Source organism: Gopherus flavomarginatus, chromosome 5, assembly GCF_025201925.1.
Source record: "Gopherus flavomarginatus isolate rGopFla2 chromosome 5, rGopFla2.mat.asm, whole genome shotgun sequence".
Taxonomy (NCBI): Eukaryota; Metazoa; Chordata; order Testudines; family Testudinidae; genus Gopherus; species Gopherus flavomarginatus.
The window spans coordinates 117,677,850-117,693,730 of record NC_066621.1 but is presented as its reverse complement, the minus strand read 5'-3'; the positions used below and the strand labels follow the sequence as shown (position 1 = coordinate 117,693,730).

Genomic DNA, 15,881 nt, shown 5'->3' with positions numbered 1-15,881 from the left:
GAAAAGGATAAACGGACACAAATCAGATATCAGGAATGGCAATATACAAAAACCTGTAGGAGAACACTTCAACCTCCCTGGCCACACTACAGCAGACCTTAAGGTGGCCATCCTACAGCAAAAAAACTTCAGGACCAGACTTCAAAGAGAAACTGCTGAGCTTCAGTTCATCTGCAAATTTGACACCATCAGCTCAGGATTAAACAAAGACTGTGAATGGCTTGCCAATTACAGAACCAGTTTCTCCTCCCTTGGTTTTCACACCTCAACTGCTAGAACAGCGCCTCATCCTCCCTGATTGAACTACCTCATTATCTCTAGCTTGCCTGCATATATATACCTGCCCCTGGAAATTTCCACTACATGCATCTGACTACATGCATCACCCACGAAAGCTCATGCTCCAAAACGTCTGTTAGTCTATAAGGTGCCACAGGACTCTTTGCTGCTTTTGCAGATCCAGACTAACATGGCTACCCCTCTGATACTTGTGGATACTGGAATTCCTGCAGTTCCAGGAGCACAACAGAACTCGGTACTGGCACTAATGTTGCAGACACTAATGATGTTGTTGGTATCAAGGGGTCTAGGATTCCATGGAAGCCAGTCTCTTGGTAATAATAAGAGAAAGCTAATCACCTTGCAGTAACTGAGGTTCTTCGAGATGTGTGTCCCTGTGGGTGTTCCACTCTAGGTGACGCTGCGTCCCGGCACTGTTGATCGGAGATTTTCAGTAGCAGTGCCTGGCTGGGGCACACACATCCAGATGGTATCTACCGTCTAGTTGGAATCTTCCTGAGTGTGTGCGCCCCACACCCTCCTCAGTTCCTTCTCTACCATGGAGCATCCGACTAGTACTCCAAAGTAGAGGGGAGGAGGGCGGGGAGAGGAGCACCCACAGGGAGAAACATCTCGAAGAACCTCAGTTACTGCAAGGTGAGTAACTTTCTCTTCTTCGAGTGCTGTCCCTGTGGGTGCTCCACTCTAGGTGAATCTGTAGCAGCACCCACTATGGTTGGTGGGACTTTGGAGATGCGGCAGTGAGTACTGAAGACAGCACTGTATGGCCTACTATTGCATTTGCCGAGGTGTCTTGCGTGAGAGCACAGTGTTTTGCAAACGTGCGTTCAGATGACCATGTAGCCGCCTTGCAGATATCAGGAATGGGAACGTTGTGTAAGAAGGCAATGGATGCCGACATGGCTCTAGTGCAATGAGTTCTAATGTTGTTGGGCGGTTGAAGATTCTTCGCCCGGTAACAGGATCTGATGCAGTCAGAGATCCACTTGGACAGATGTTGTTTAGAGATGGCCGTGCCCTTTGATCTTTCGGCAATGGAAACAAAGAGTCATGGAGACTTGCGAAATGGTTTAGTCCGTTCTAAATAAAAGGCAAATTTGAAAAGCTTATTGTAATCATCAAAATCATAGCTGGCGAGGAGAGCAGAATAGTTTGCAATCCTGAATTGTAGTGTAGAGGATGTATAAACCTTGCAGCCCAGGACATCAAGGCGTCTAAGGTCCTTGTCTTGCGGGGTGGGTCGATATTGTGACTGTTTGGTCCGCTGTGCAACTGCATCAATGACAAGAGAGTTCGGTGATGGATGAGAAAAAAGGAAGTCTGCGTCCTTTGAAGGAACGTAGTATTTACGTTCGACCTTCTTACAAGTTGGTACTAGGGAAGCTGGGGTTTGCCAGAGAGTGTCAGCATGCTCCATGAGTGCTTCATTTATACGGAGCGCGATTTTCGAGGGCGCAGATGGTTGAAGGATTTTGAGGAGTTTGTGCTGAGTCTCCTGAACCTCTTCCAAGGGGATATCCTGACTAAGTGCAACCCTCCTAAAAAGATCTTGAAATTGTTTGCAGTCGTCCACGGTCTGTGGAGGTGGAGGGAGGATGGCTTCATCTGAGGCTAATGGAGAGTTAGGGTTAGGTGAGTCAGGATATGGTGCGTAGCTCCCAGTCTCAGGAGGGGGCTCAGGCACCCTGGAAGTGGATGGAGCAGGAGATTGAGGCACCGATGGAAGATGATTGGTAGGAGGATTCTGCCATGGGTACCACTGCAGCCAAGGCATGGGGTAGGAGAACCCAGGCATCACCCACGGGGGCGGGGGGGGGGGCAACATAGGGAAACTGAGGCTGCTGAGCTTGAGCCATAACCGGAGGTGGTAAAGGTGCCTGTGGAGGAGAAGCAGGAGGGGAGAACTCCGCTTGCGGCTGTAGTTCAAGGTCATCGTCGGTGAAAGCCAGTTCAGGTGGAGAAAGTGGCAGGTCAAGAAAGGAGTCCTCTGTATCTGGGAGCGGAGAATGTGGCTCAGGTGGCACTAAAAGGTCACTTTGAGTGAGAAGCTGTTGCTCCTGCACCCTAGGCTGGGCTAAGCCTGCTCTCTGCTCTAGCTCTTTAGTCTGCGAGAGTGAGAGTGTCCTGCTGTGTTTTGCCTAGCGGTGCCCTGCAGGGGGTCTGCTGCTGGTGCGCGGGCAGAAGAGTGGCTGGGTGCCAACCCTCTTCGTGGTGCCGAGGCTGATCGCGCTGTCGGCACTGCAGCTATTTTAGTTGTTGAGGCAGAGCACACTGGCGGGACCGCGGCCGCTTTTAGCGCTGAAACTGACCAGGCTGTAAGCGCTGTGGCCGTTCTGGGTGTCGGAGCTGAATGTGCTGCCGGCACCGCGGCAGTTGCCGGTGCTGAGGAGGAACGTGGTGCCGGTGTTGTAGCCTTCCTCAGTGCTGAAGAGGAGTGAGTTGTCCGAGCCGCAGTCGTTTGCGGCGCTGAGGGGACCAAGTCAGTAGGTGCCTTCCCCGTGCGGGAGGTCTGGTCCCTGCCTCTAAGCTCTGTCAGAGCGGTTCCTGAGGCATTAGGAGAGGCTGAAATACCTGTCTTTCAGGCTGTCAGCACAGGGGGTAGGGATCTCGCCGGAGACCCCCTACCCTTGTTAGAGTCTCGTCTGTGAGACTGTTGAGCTTCTTGCCTCCGCTCCAGGGAGGTTGAAGCAACGCTCCTCACCGGTTCTGATCTGGCTGGGGAGCGTGTTCTATCTTTCCCGTCTCCGACAGCGGCTGCAGGGATTTTTCTGTCATGATGATCTTGAGGCGCAGATCCCTGTCACAACGAGCTCTTGACTTGAGGCTCGCACAATGCAGGCACTTCGCGGGGATGTGGGTGTCCCCTAGGCACTTCACACAATGAGAGTGGCCATCTGAGCGTGGCATGAAGTCCTGACAGGAGATGCATCTTTTGAAACCTAAAGGTTCTGGCATTATGAGTTAGAGAAGAGTGTTTCAATGGGAGACAAGCCTGAGGGTTTTTGGTTTGTTTTTTTTTAAACAAAGTAACTAACTATGTAACTATACTAAAGGAAGGGAAACAACTGGGAAGTAATTAATAATTATTTCTATGTTCTTTGTTACTGTTTCCTATAGATATCAGGGAAGAGAAAGTAGCACTGCCCCGAGTCCTGTCTTCAGCCAAAGACGGTTGAGAAGGAAGTGAGGAGGGTGTGGGGCGCACGCACTCAGGAAGATTCCAACTAGACAGGTGATACCATCTGGGTGCGTGCGCCCCAACCAGACACTGCTACCGAAAATCTCCGATCGACAGCGCCGGGACGCACCGTCACGTAGAGTGGAGCACCCACAGGGACAGCACTCGAAGAACAACATTCGGTACTGACCCCTTTACCAGTGTAATATGGGTCTTAGCTGAAATGTTAGCGTGTTTCAGGGTACCTGAAGTACTTAGAGTATCACTAGCACTCCTCTCAGGACCTGAGGTTTCCAGTGACCAGATCTTCTATGATGAACTCTCTATTCTGTTCCTCTTATCCTTTTCCTTATACTTTGAGAAGCTCTTGGTACTGGTAGTGCAGTTACCTGATACCTCAATCATGGATATTGATGGAGACTGTTTTCTATACTGTCTTCCTTTTGATGACCGTGATCTTGACAATGGGGCACTGACAGAAGTGGAGAGTCCCTATATGCAGCGTTCTCTACCACCAGGTCAGCATCTGATCTCAAGGTTTGCTTCACCATTAAGAGCCTATAATTTATTTCCCTGTTACTCTTGGATCTTCCTTTAAAAGAAGATCAGATCTTACACTTGCTGGGAATATGAGAATCTCCCAACCAGCAAATGCACTGGGAATGTCCACCACTAACAAGGATTGCTTCTCAGCAAGACAGGCACCTTTTAGAGACCAGCATCCCTGTACAAGAAAATTTGTTCAAGCCCCTCAATTGGTGGGGGAAGGGGAGTTTTTTTTTTTTTTTTTAAAGAAAGGGAAAAAAGGGGGGGAATGTTCCAACAACTGTAAGGTTACTAAATCTACTACTACTGAGACCTACCTATAAAAGCTAAAACACAAATACAAGAGGGAACAGGCACACAGCAATGAGGCACACTGCTAGACTCCATCTCTGGCCAAAGGCAGTTCAAAGGAACTGATATCAATTCGCCCATGCAGCCCTATATAGCCTTGGTACAGGGCATGAGGATGTGTAGGGCATAAGCATGGGCTGAATGGACACTGCTACCAGAAATCTCTGATCAAAGGCGCAGGGCACTTGTGCAACTAAAGTGGAGCACCCACAGGGACACTACTTGAAGAAATTGTTTATGTTCTAAACCCCCAAGTGAGTGTTCTCACTTGTTCTAAAATAAGAAAATGTAATTGTAAACTGATTTATTATTGGTTTTACAGTTTTATTTTGTAAATTTACTTGAGAGTTAGCAGAAAATCCTTGTGTTTGAACAGAATCTTTGAATGGAAATTATATCCAAAGTAGCCATGTTCTTGGACCACCAGCAAAGCTGCTTGGCTGTTCTGTGTTTACTCCTCACACAGTAAGTCAGGCAGCACTAGGCACACAGGGCACATCCAGGAGCTGATTTGGTTCACTCCCTACTTTGCTCTGACAGGTCAGGTTGCCAGATGTCAGTCCAGACACAAACTCCTGTGAGTGGATGTCCTCCCCTAACCAGTGGGAGCTGGATGTGCTGCAGAGGCACCATGCACAGCAGCCCCTGAGACAGGTTTACTATTTTAACTTCTCTCAGTTAAGTGGGTGGAGAAGATAGACCCCAAAAGGAAACAAAACAACATAAATCAGCAAGAAAGCACAGTGCTGAGAATGGGGTCAGTTGCATCTGCAGAGGTGAAGAGTGTTAGAGGGACTTTTAACCCCTTCCTATCAGAGATCATACAGACTATTACAAAATTTTTCTCTTTTCAGTATATTAAGGTGATGGTAAAATATTTCATATATTTGTATCTCAAAGCTGTTCTCTGCAGGTGCACCACAATAATGCACTAAAGACTGAGGTACCCTACAGAAAAAACGGAGTCAGTTACATGTTTCTTTACTGGGTATCTCTCTTTCCTGATGTCTACAGACAGGAGTTTATTTTATTTGAAATGTAAACAGTTTTGTCATCTTGAGTTTGTCACAGATCAATACAGTATGTTTGTAGCCTAGATTTATATGGAGTAATTCCAGAAAGTTTCATGTGCAGTTGAGCGCCTAGTTACTGTGCTAGACATACAATTGCAGTCACAGTGTCATCTGATAATTTCCACAGACAATTACTATGATTGAACATGAAACCACAATGAGGTATAGGAACCTGAATATTAGAGCAGACCAATAATCTGCCTAGACTGGTGTCTCTTCTTTGATAGTGGCCAATGACAGACACTTTAGAGGAAAATATCACAAAACGCAGTCATGAACAGCTCTGCCTCATGATAAATGCATGCAGAGTTTACATACAAAAATCTTGATTTAAGCCATAAACATTTCCAAGGGTTCATGAGTCTCAGAAGTCCTAAATAATCTAATAGACATCTGTCTGTGTGTGTCTGGGTGACCCCTATGGAACTGGTTGTCCTTAAATGTTCAATGGATTAGAAAATCAAGGGGCTGCTGCTGTAGAGGATGGAGGGGAGGTGGGGTTTGGCACTGGTTTGTTGTGTTACACATCCCAATCTGCGTGGAAGTAACAGGAACAAGGAAGCTCTGGCACTGATTTGGATCATGCACTCATCTGGATCCAAGTGGGCTCAGCTACCATAGGAAGAGGAATTTGAGATAAAGCCACTCACCTTGTTATAACAGACTATGAATTCACCCAGCTGGTGAGCCAGGATGCGCCTACGATCATTCAGGGCCAGACGTCGACTGGGGAGTAGCATCCTCAAAGACTGCTGAAGATTGCTGGCTGCTCGTTTCAGAAAGCGTATCACCAGCTCCTGCCGCCAAGGGAGACAGCATTAACAAGAGAGTTTAAAAGGGCAGGTGCAACGTGTGGAGTGGAGGGCACAGGGGTTGCTAGATCATCCCATGATGGACAGAGAAGAAATGCTGTTCTGTGGATGTGGTATGACATGTAGCAGGTAAGAGTACGTGCCAGAATGGATGTGGTGGTGGATGCTTTTTAACCTACTCCCACAAATTCCCAAGATAAGGGGGAGAAGAACTGTGCATCACTTCCTAGACTGGGACAGTGATGGGAGTACTTCGAGAATATCTGTCTGAGGAAAGTGTAGCTGCGGAGGAGATGTGGAAAATCAAGCAACATCAATAATGGAGTGTCCCTATCCAGAAAAACATTTTATAAAAGAGCATTGTCAAAAGTATCATGTAGAAGGAGCCCAGGGATAATATGACAAAACCCCTCCAAGACAGGACTCCTCTCCTCCCCACCACAATGGAGGAGGATCTTGGGGTTCTTTTGGCCTACCACATGATCAGATACAACCACCGGTCAGAAATGAATTCCTGTTCCCTGCATCATCATATCCCCTGTATGACCTCTGGCCAGATACCCACTCCAACCTCCCATCATGTCAGCCCCCTCATGCCACCTCTGATGGGGAGGGAATACAGCAAGTCAGGCCCCAAGGCAAGGCGCCTGCTGTGGATGTTCAGTTTTGAACCCTTTTTGTCTCCCCTCTGGATTTGTTTTTGGTTAGATGCTCTGCTAGTGCATAAATGAGCTGCCTCACAGCCAGAGCATTGGATTTCACAGCTCGCCTCTCACTGCCATTACACTAGGCTGGTTTGATCTGTTATTTTAAACATTTTTAGCAGCACAGCAGACAAAGTGAATGTAAAAAAGCCAGTTTCAATTTTCCACTTGGAAAGCAGGGGTAATATTTTCCACTGAGCCGACTGATTATTTCTGACACTTGGTTTTATCTTCAAGCTGCACTGGCTGTTTCCCCATAGCCTGCTTTTAGCAAGAGCCCATTTGCGTTTGCAAAAAGCCCAGCATATCATCTGATGTTGTCTTTCAGGAGTGTTAGAGAGGGGATATTGAGCTTGCTGAACTCCTTAAAGTGGCAGATTCAGACAGGGAGACTTCACTGTATTGTCTGAGGAAATCCAGGGACATTCAACAACAGCATTAGAGAGAACCCTTTTTTTCCCCCTCTGTCTCTGAAGAAGAAAGGGAAGATCCTATAAGATACAGCTACCTGCAAAGAGTAAGAGTGTGGATGGGGAAGAAGGCTAAGCCAGGCACCCACTCAACTTGAGCAGATTCAAGCATTCTGTTTCTATAAGAAGCTGCTGGTCCCTTTATGATTCAACTGGAAAATCCAGGCACTGGCAAGACATCTCAGAGAAAATCCTGCCAGGAAACAGGAATTCAACAGCAGGTACATTCAGAGGTAGGAATGCAGGAAGAGAAGGCTGAGTTGGATGGAGTGTTAAGCATGCTCAGTTCACGAAGAGCTGTCTATGCTGATCTTACTCGGAAGTCAGTCAGTATCTCTGCCTGGCCTGCATGCTATGAACCTGGACCAGTTCCTCGATAAAGGAGGAGATGTATGCACAATTTCAGGAACCAGGAGCTTTCTAACCTCATTCTTTCTGAGGGTGGGAACTGGCCTCCATTCTCTCAGGACAGTTCCCCATTAGGCTCCTCTTGCCCAACACAGATTCTTACCATTTGCTCATCCTCCTTAGCAGCCCAGGCAGCATTGTGGATCTGGTCCCCAGCCTCCTTCATCAGACGCAGCTGAACACGATGCAGGTAGGCAGAGAAAGCCCTGCGAGCCTGCACTTTGCTGTGGAAGCCAAGACAGTGGTCAGATATACAGCACCATAGACTGAACAGCCCTTATCTGGACTACTTACGAATCTAATTACAGTCATCCAAATCCTCCAATACGCAAAAGCATCTGGGGATAAGGAGAAAGAGGGCTTCTTTGTCCCTAATTTATTCTTAATGTACCTTCATTCCATCAGGTTGGGGCAGGGGCGCCAGAGGATACTACAGGGAACAGGCAAGCATTCTCTGAGCAAAGGCAACCTCTGGAGATGGGGTGACCTCCTTCCCTTCCCACATCCTTAGCAGCCCAGTCAGAAGGTCAGTCATGTGCACACCAGCCAAGCAGAATATTCCCAGCCCACTCTGAAGCTCCTTGGTGCTGTCTCTTTATGATAATTTTGAACACAGAACTAGCAATCACAAATCAAACTGAAAGGCTCTGTCCCAAAGACAGAGCTTCTAAAGGAGGCCCTGCAGTTCTTACTGGGTGAGTGAGGGGGCCTCTCCCCATCTAAATGAAACCTCTGTAAAACAAAAGAACAACATTTGTGAAGATGAGCTCTTCCCCAGCCACCCCAGAGTTACAGGCTAGGTTTCACTGAGCAAAGTCAGCAAAGTACGCCATGCAGCTGGCCGAACACATAAGGGAGCTATGGAAGTGAATCAAGGTGACCAGATGGTACAGGGTGGGATATACAGTTTCATTCTCACTCCTCTACAATTATAGTCATTTTAATGAACAAACATGTTAAGACAGACAAATACCCAAGACTGCTCAACTCCACCCATCTGCAGCCCAGCCTTCAAATCCTCCTCCAGCTCTGAGTGGGCCCAGCTTCCTGCCTCCAGTTACTCCCAAGGACTCTCTGCTCCTCTTTCACCCACTTCACACTTTGTGGCTTTTTTTCCCCTCCCTTTTTCTTTTTTACTCTTTGTTGGACTCAGGACAAGGTATGTCCCCACTATGCCAGATATGGTCTTCTATCTCCTGCTCTCTATTTCTGTCTAAGTACTTATATGGCTCTCATCACTATAGTAGGTCAGCACCTGGTCCCATCAGGGCCTCTGATCCTTTATCAGGCTCCTCAGCTCAGGAGCCTGGTCCCCTACCACACATATCTACAAAGTGCACTGATACATACTTACAGAACTATGGAAATCATACAAAATAGCAGCAGCACCACTATGGACCACTGCATCAGCCTAAAGTTGATATGGGGAGATAACAATGGAAGTTTAAATGCCATGCACTGTCTGGAGTTATGCCTCTGCTTGGTCGTTAGTTCTTCAAATTTCTGAAGCCCTGTCACAGAGCTAGGGAGGATCTGAGAAAATGAGTTAATAGGAGGCTCAGGCTGACACCTCTACTGGGTTATCTCAAGGGTTCGCTTTAACTAAAACACAAGCTTGGTCTCTGCCCTGCAATGAACTCCACAACAGAGAACAACCCCTGTGGCTCCTCAGAGCTCACTGTCCTAGCTTCTAGACAACAAACCCTTTACCCCCGACATGGGACTAACCCAGCCATGAGCAGACTCTGAACTCTGACTAGGAATTAACTCCCAGAATACCAGGCCACTGTAACTCCATGGCAACTCTCTCCTAGGGGCTTTCTCCCTGCCTAGGGTTGCAGATCTCTTCCAGGAGCATCAAAATATCTTGTGACGAAGTCTCTAAGATTCCTTGCTGCTAGGATGAGAGAACAACTCATTGACAGCTCTTTGCCTGTATCTCATTTTCAAAACACAGAACTTGGACCTGCTCTTAATCCCAACATGGAATCAGAGGAGACCTCTGGAGATAGAATGTTACCTTGTCTCCTGCAATCTCTGTCTTGCACTTGAGACCCAGAAGAAGAAAAAAGCATTAAACAGAGGCCTCAAAAGTAGGGGCAGACACAGCTTCCTCTACTGATAATTCCCCTGGGGATAGCATAGTGGGGAATATAATAATATCCCCAATAATTGTCACTACCTATCAATACTGCTAGAAGGATGAGAGGCAGAGAAGCTGGCTGGACAGGCCCAGCTGGAGGACTGAGGAACATCCTGTCTCTCAGAAGGGCTGCATGGAACAGGCCTGGTTTCTTTCGGATGAGATTTTCATAACTTCAGCTCCTCAGCCCGCTGACTCTGCAGCCAAGCTTTCCATCAGTGACAAATCAGACGGGGCCAAGTCCAGCACAATCCTTGCACATGAAATCACTGCATGCCTTACGCTGTGTGGAGCTCCTTAGCTGCTCTGGGGGAATCCCAATGGGGCTGGGTGCTGAGTAGGAATCTGCCAGCAACTTTTGACAGAAGCCTGCATTCTTAGCAGGACTTGGCTGCCCTGTGTGTGAGTGGGTGAGGTCAGTACTGCTGTGTCTGCTTTGAAAACCTGTTTCCAAATTTTCCCCTCTACAGACACCACAGCAGCACGTGTCTCAGCCAAAGCAAGATAATAGTGCAACCTAAATTCCTCTTGATGTTTCCTGAGGCCTCCCAGCCTCATGGAAACTAATTTGGGAAAGAAGAGGCAGGTCACATAGTGGTCAATGAAATCTTGTTTTCTATAAGCTTGGACAATTTTGTATAAGATATGACAAACAATCAAAACACCTTTTATCCAGAAGAGGGACAGTCATCCCTATCACCATAATGGTCCCATTCCCCTCTTCTATTCAGCAAGGGGATACTCCCCCCCCCATCCCTTATAATGTACCCCCCCAGCAGATAGGTACTCTGTCTCTCCAACTTATCGAGAAGAGTAATTACCTTCCTATCTAGTAGGCCACAAGCTGGAGAGTTCCCAAACTTTTCTTCCACCCCACCCTTTTTGCAAACAGTCCAGCCAAGCACCAGAGCACACTCCACCCTACCCTTCCCAACACTGGACAATCAGATCTCTCAGTGCCTCATCACCCTCAAAACACTTCTGTCTTGCTCTCAGGACACTGCAATCTGGCATTTCAGTGGCTATTGCCAGAGTTAGGGCTTGTTTGCATAGCAAGCTTCAGAGCGAACCTACAGTACACCAGCTTGCCACACAGTTACATCACACATGGACACTGTTAAAGTGCACTGAAAGTCCCAGAGTGAAGTTCACTAGTATGTCACTGTGCTATAACAGTGTCCAATGGGATGTTACTGCACAGCAAGCTGGTGTGTTGTATATTCACACACTGGCTTGCTGTGCAGTAGCTCACCATGTGGACAAGCCCTTAGAAAAATTCATTTCAAGAACAAAAGCACAAGAATGGGAAGTTTGCTTTTATGAGAGGTGGGAAAGACAGGGGAATTCCATTCTCAGCCTTCACTTGTTGGCTTAATGTACAATAAAAATACAGTACAACGAAAAACAGAAGAGATAATGAACACAAAGGTTTACAGTTCAACAGGAGACCCCTGGCATCAAATCGGAGGAATTTTGAAGGCTGGGGTAGCCAAAGTGAAGCTCAGCCACCTGTTTTAAGAAAACAGCCCATGGAGACTTTAGGTCCCAGTGTGCAATGCTGGGGTCACTCATTCTAGGATTGATAAGGTGAAGGCTCCTGCATTTGTCTCTATTTTGTGTAAACTAGATGCCAATGCAGTCTGCAGTTAAGCAAAATCTAGGCATGTTTGTTATAGGCTCTCCCACCTTCCTGTCCCTGGAGGGGTGGGGTTCACAACTTATTGAATGTTCCCAGGCTCTGTGTATTCATTGATACTAGTTGCTATGCTTACTGAAATAATCTGCCTACTGACTCTTACCTTAGATTCCCATTCTCCTGCAGAATCTGCAGCAAGTTAAATCGAGGCTCTGGATCCACTTCTTGGAGAAGCAGCTCTGCCCCACCACCTCCAGCTTTCTGTTCAGGGTCTTTCAGCACGTTCTCTCGGCAGACAGCTTCCATCATCTCCGACAGGTTTGGCTTGCATTTCACCTGCATGTCCGTAAGAGAGGCAGCAGTTTCATCCTGAGTTACCTCTATTTCTTCATCCTCATGTACCTCCTCTTCTTCCTCACTCTCTGCATCTGACTTGAGAGGCATTTCCTTTAGCTTGGAAGTCCCTAAAATGAGGAGGAAACCAACAATGGTGAAGAACAACAAAAACATCTTTCCTGTTACCCATCACCCCTTCATTTATGCCCACACTCTTTGTTGCCGGAAGTCCAAGAACCCTCTCTAACAGCCAAGTCTTCACCACTGTACTTCATTCTTCACTAGAACTTTCCACCAAGGATCTCAAAGCAGCTTATAAATCCCTCCTCCCAACACCAGAAGATAACTGAAGGCTACTATCCTTCATTTCCTCCTCTGTACAGTAAGAACAGATAAAATGACTTGTCCAGAATCATATCCTGACTCCATGGCAAAGTCAAGGTTAATACATTACCTGATCTCTGGTTCTTATATTAGTCTGGATTTCCTTGCCTTTGTTTACTCTCATGTACACTAATATACTGCTGATAGAGTGTCTCCCACTGACATAGAGGTGTGCACAAGAGCTTATGTCGGAAAAACTTATGTCACTTGGGAGGGAGGGGGAGGAGGGGTTCACACCCCTAAGCGACAAAAGTTTTGCCAATGTAAGTGCTAGTGTAGAAATGCTCTCAGTCTTTCCAATGTACGCTCCAATGAGCAAGTTTGCCCCTTGCTCCCTGGGCTTAGCTGGTGCCATGCTGGAGATCCAACCTGGAACACCCTTGACTTTCAGCCTCTTGTGGAGGGTGACAGGAAAGCATAAGCACTCACCTGCTTTCACAGACATTTCTTGTCCCCAGAAAAAGGCTGTGACTACACCTTCAGAGGAGGTTTACCCCCACAGCCCTGGTATATGCAGCTGAACTGTGGAGGGAATGGCATATCAGAAGAAGGCCATTCAGAACTAGAATGGAGTGAAAAAATCAGTGCTGACCACTGAGTCTCTACCTTCTGAGCATGATCCCCAGGGCCAAAAGAGCCCACTAAGACCTGCATTAGATCTCTTGCAGCCCTGCCCCCTGGGGACTCAATCACATACACCCCTCATTAGCCTGGCTTTACCCTCTTGCCATCTAGAATCCTAGCCATAAATACCTGGTGGTCTTGCCCGTGCTGCTCTCATCTTGCTATGACATTGTCTGCGCTTCCGTACCTCCAGCGACAGGAGCTTCCTCTCATACAATGCAGCATGAAGTTCAGCATTAGAATCCATGGCTTCCAGCCCCAGATCCACTCCCCTATTAAGAGCAGCTCTGGGAAGCACAATAAAGACAGCAGCCTCAATCACCTTGTCTCCTCCATCATGGCCTACATCTTAGTGTCTGCCTGTTACATTAGAAAAACAATGAAGCCCAACCTAATCTTGCTCTCAGTTAAGCCCATATCATGTTAGAGGGAAGGGCTCTGTCAGAGTCTTGCACAGACTGTGGGATAGCATTTCCCCAAACCACCATGGTGAGGATGCAGACTCAAGGCATGACCCAATAAAGCTCATGTCTCCACCACCATGCCCCTATTGACTCTGCGGCCCATATGTGAGCTAGTCACACTTTAGGAAACTCCTTCTCAGATGGCAGCTGCTCCAAGCAGAATGGTAGGGAGCCTTGAGAGAGGCACTAGGAATATAAAGTCATGCAAGACACTGAGGTGGAAGATCCTTAACCCAAATTCCACCTGACATAATCTCTTATTCAGATAACTTGTTCATAAGTGTGGTTAAGTCAGAACCCAGAATTTTAACATAATTCTGGTGGACAAAGTGCCAGCTCTTGTGCAATCCTGTCCCAATCTAAGCAAAAACCCTGAGGCATTGCACTGCTCTGTGGGGAGACAGGAACATGACAACTGAGCCAGAGCAAAGAGCTCCAGCAGAAAGTACCTCTGAGTGTAACTAGAGCAACCACAGAGCTTCCTACTGCCTTCCCCTCTGCTTCCCACACCCTTGGGATCTACCAAAAAAAGAGACATGGACACCTGAGGTCTGTGAATCTCATTCCTTACAGAAGAAACAGTCTGTACCATTCTGTATCACCTGGGAGGGTCCGATCATGAACAAGAGAGACCCTCCAACGTTCTTTGAGTCTCACCGCAGCAAGTATGAGATGAAAAGCCCCAAAAACCTATCCCCTAAAAACTTAGCTCTCTAAGAACAGGGCAATGGGTTGTTCACAGGGTTCACTTTACAGAGCTGGTTATTAGGAGGGGGGCAACTTCAGTCTGTCAGGTTTTCCCACAGAGATCCACCTACTGATGGCAGGATGAGTGCTGGGGTTCCTAGCTACTGACCTGGTTTCTGTGAGCTGATGCCAGAACAATATGAACTAATAGTAAAGCCCTACAAATGCAGGCATTCTTTTTTTAAATAGACACTTACTGGGCTCTTCCAGAAACTGGGCCTCTTCTCATCCTGGCCCTGCGGAGGAAGACAGGGCAGCAGGTTACAGGGTAGCACCACAAACTCATTCTATATCACTGGAAGATTTGCCAAGCTCTCCAAGTCCTTGGCATATAAAGGGAGGCCACCCAAGTTTGCAGAGTTCCTTGAAAACCCCACCTCAAAGAAGGGCAATAAGGCCCTGACACAGGAAGTCCAAGCAGCTCTCTTTCAATAGGAATTTGTTTTCCTTTAGCTCATATTGAAGGATCTGCCAGCTGGAGCCAAAGGGCTAACAAACATCCCTCAAAGCACGAAGGCAAGTGAGACCTGGGCGTATGGCTAAAATTATATTCCTGATGCCGGGATTCCAGCTATACGGGCCTCCAATCATGACGCCCCATCTTCATCAGCAACATTACTTCTCACTCCCAAATGGGTTTCCTGTGGAGCCCAGACTAGGGAGAGAAAACTATTGCAGGTCCAGACACAGTACCACTGATGCTGGGTGCAGCTTTCAGTGGAGGTCCACACAGCAGCATGCGTTGCTGTGTCCTTCAGAGTGCTGAGTGGAGAGGTAGGGCTTCCAACAGTGCTTGCACAGCTGGTGCTACATGTGGCAGCACTGGAGCTTTGGCAAAGGCTTCAGTGCCTACCCTACAAGAGGGAGCATTCTGTAGTGTGAAGCTGAATTCAAAGCAAGGGGTATAAGGAACTGTTGCAACCTCTGTATAACCCTCAGTGGCTTCTAAGGCTGTAAACGTGTGTAGTCCTCATTATACAATGCCACTGAGTATTACTCATTCAATGCACCCTCCTTCTCTTTCCTCCTCTGCCCCGTGGTTGCTTTCCCATGCCCTTTGCACACTATGCTGTGCATCTCCTTCTCCTCCTGCAAGTGTCCAAAGATGGGCCTTTCCAAGCTTTAGGGACCCTCTGAAGACTTTGTTTGGAGGGACAGGTAGCTTTGTATTCACTAGTGTACTGAGGAAATAACGTATGGCTATTCCCACCCTTATAGGTCACAACACAGTGGCCAACAATATGGTAGCTATTTAGAGCTATTCCTCTTTGCTCTATTTCAGTCCCCTCTGTTCCCTCTCCCAGGTGTTCCCTCTACAGTGCAGATTGCCAGAGCCGGCTCTCCTGTTTCCTACCTGTCCTGGAAGAGACGTATGGCCAGCATATAATTCATTGTTGTCTTGTGCTCTAAGTAGGATCTGGAAAGGCAGGTGGAGGGGACTGATTAAAGCTCAGGCCAACACAATGAAAAGGTGAAGGAGGCCTTACACAGAATGAAGACATTCATAAAATACACCCCTAACAGAAAGGCACTGAAACAATATGGTGCAATTCAACAGGCAAGGGGAGAGGAGAAAGACAGTCACTGCCTGGCACCTAAACATTGTGGGAGGCAGGCACAGTGTGTGGTGAAAAAAGCAAACCAGGACATAAGGGAAAAGGAAAAGCAGAATCTAGTGTCACCCAGGGGTGAAGCCCATTCTGTA

At 47.5% G+C, this 15,881-nt stretch overlaps 1 protein-coding gene across 8 annotated transcripts in view; it reads right to left on the bottom strand.

The window, feature by feature from the left end:
* Positions 1–15,881, bottom strand: part of TTLL5 (tubulin tyrosine ligase like 5) — a 234,727-nt gene that overhangs the window by 137,069 nt on the left and 81,777 nt on the right. For all 8 annotated transcript variants that reach the window (XM_050955655.1, XM_050955657.1, XM_050955660.1 and 5 more), the window contains 6 exons: positions 15,531–15,593; positions 14,374–14,412; positions 13,095–13,252; positions 11,785–12,085; positions 7,946–8,066; positions 6,099–6,245 (listed from right to left, as the gene is read on the bottom strand). In XM_050955655.1, coding sequence (XP_050811612.1) covers positions 6,099–6,245; positions 7,946–8,066; positions 11,785–12,085; positions 13,095–13,252; positions 14,374–14,412; positions 15,531–15,593 — 829 coding nt within the window. The remainder of the gene's footprint in view (positions 1–6,098; positions 6,246–7,945; positions 8,067–11,784; positions 12,086–13,094; positions 13,253–14,373; positions 14,413–15,530; positions 15,594–15,881) is intronic.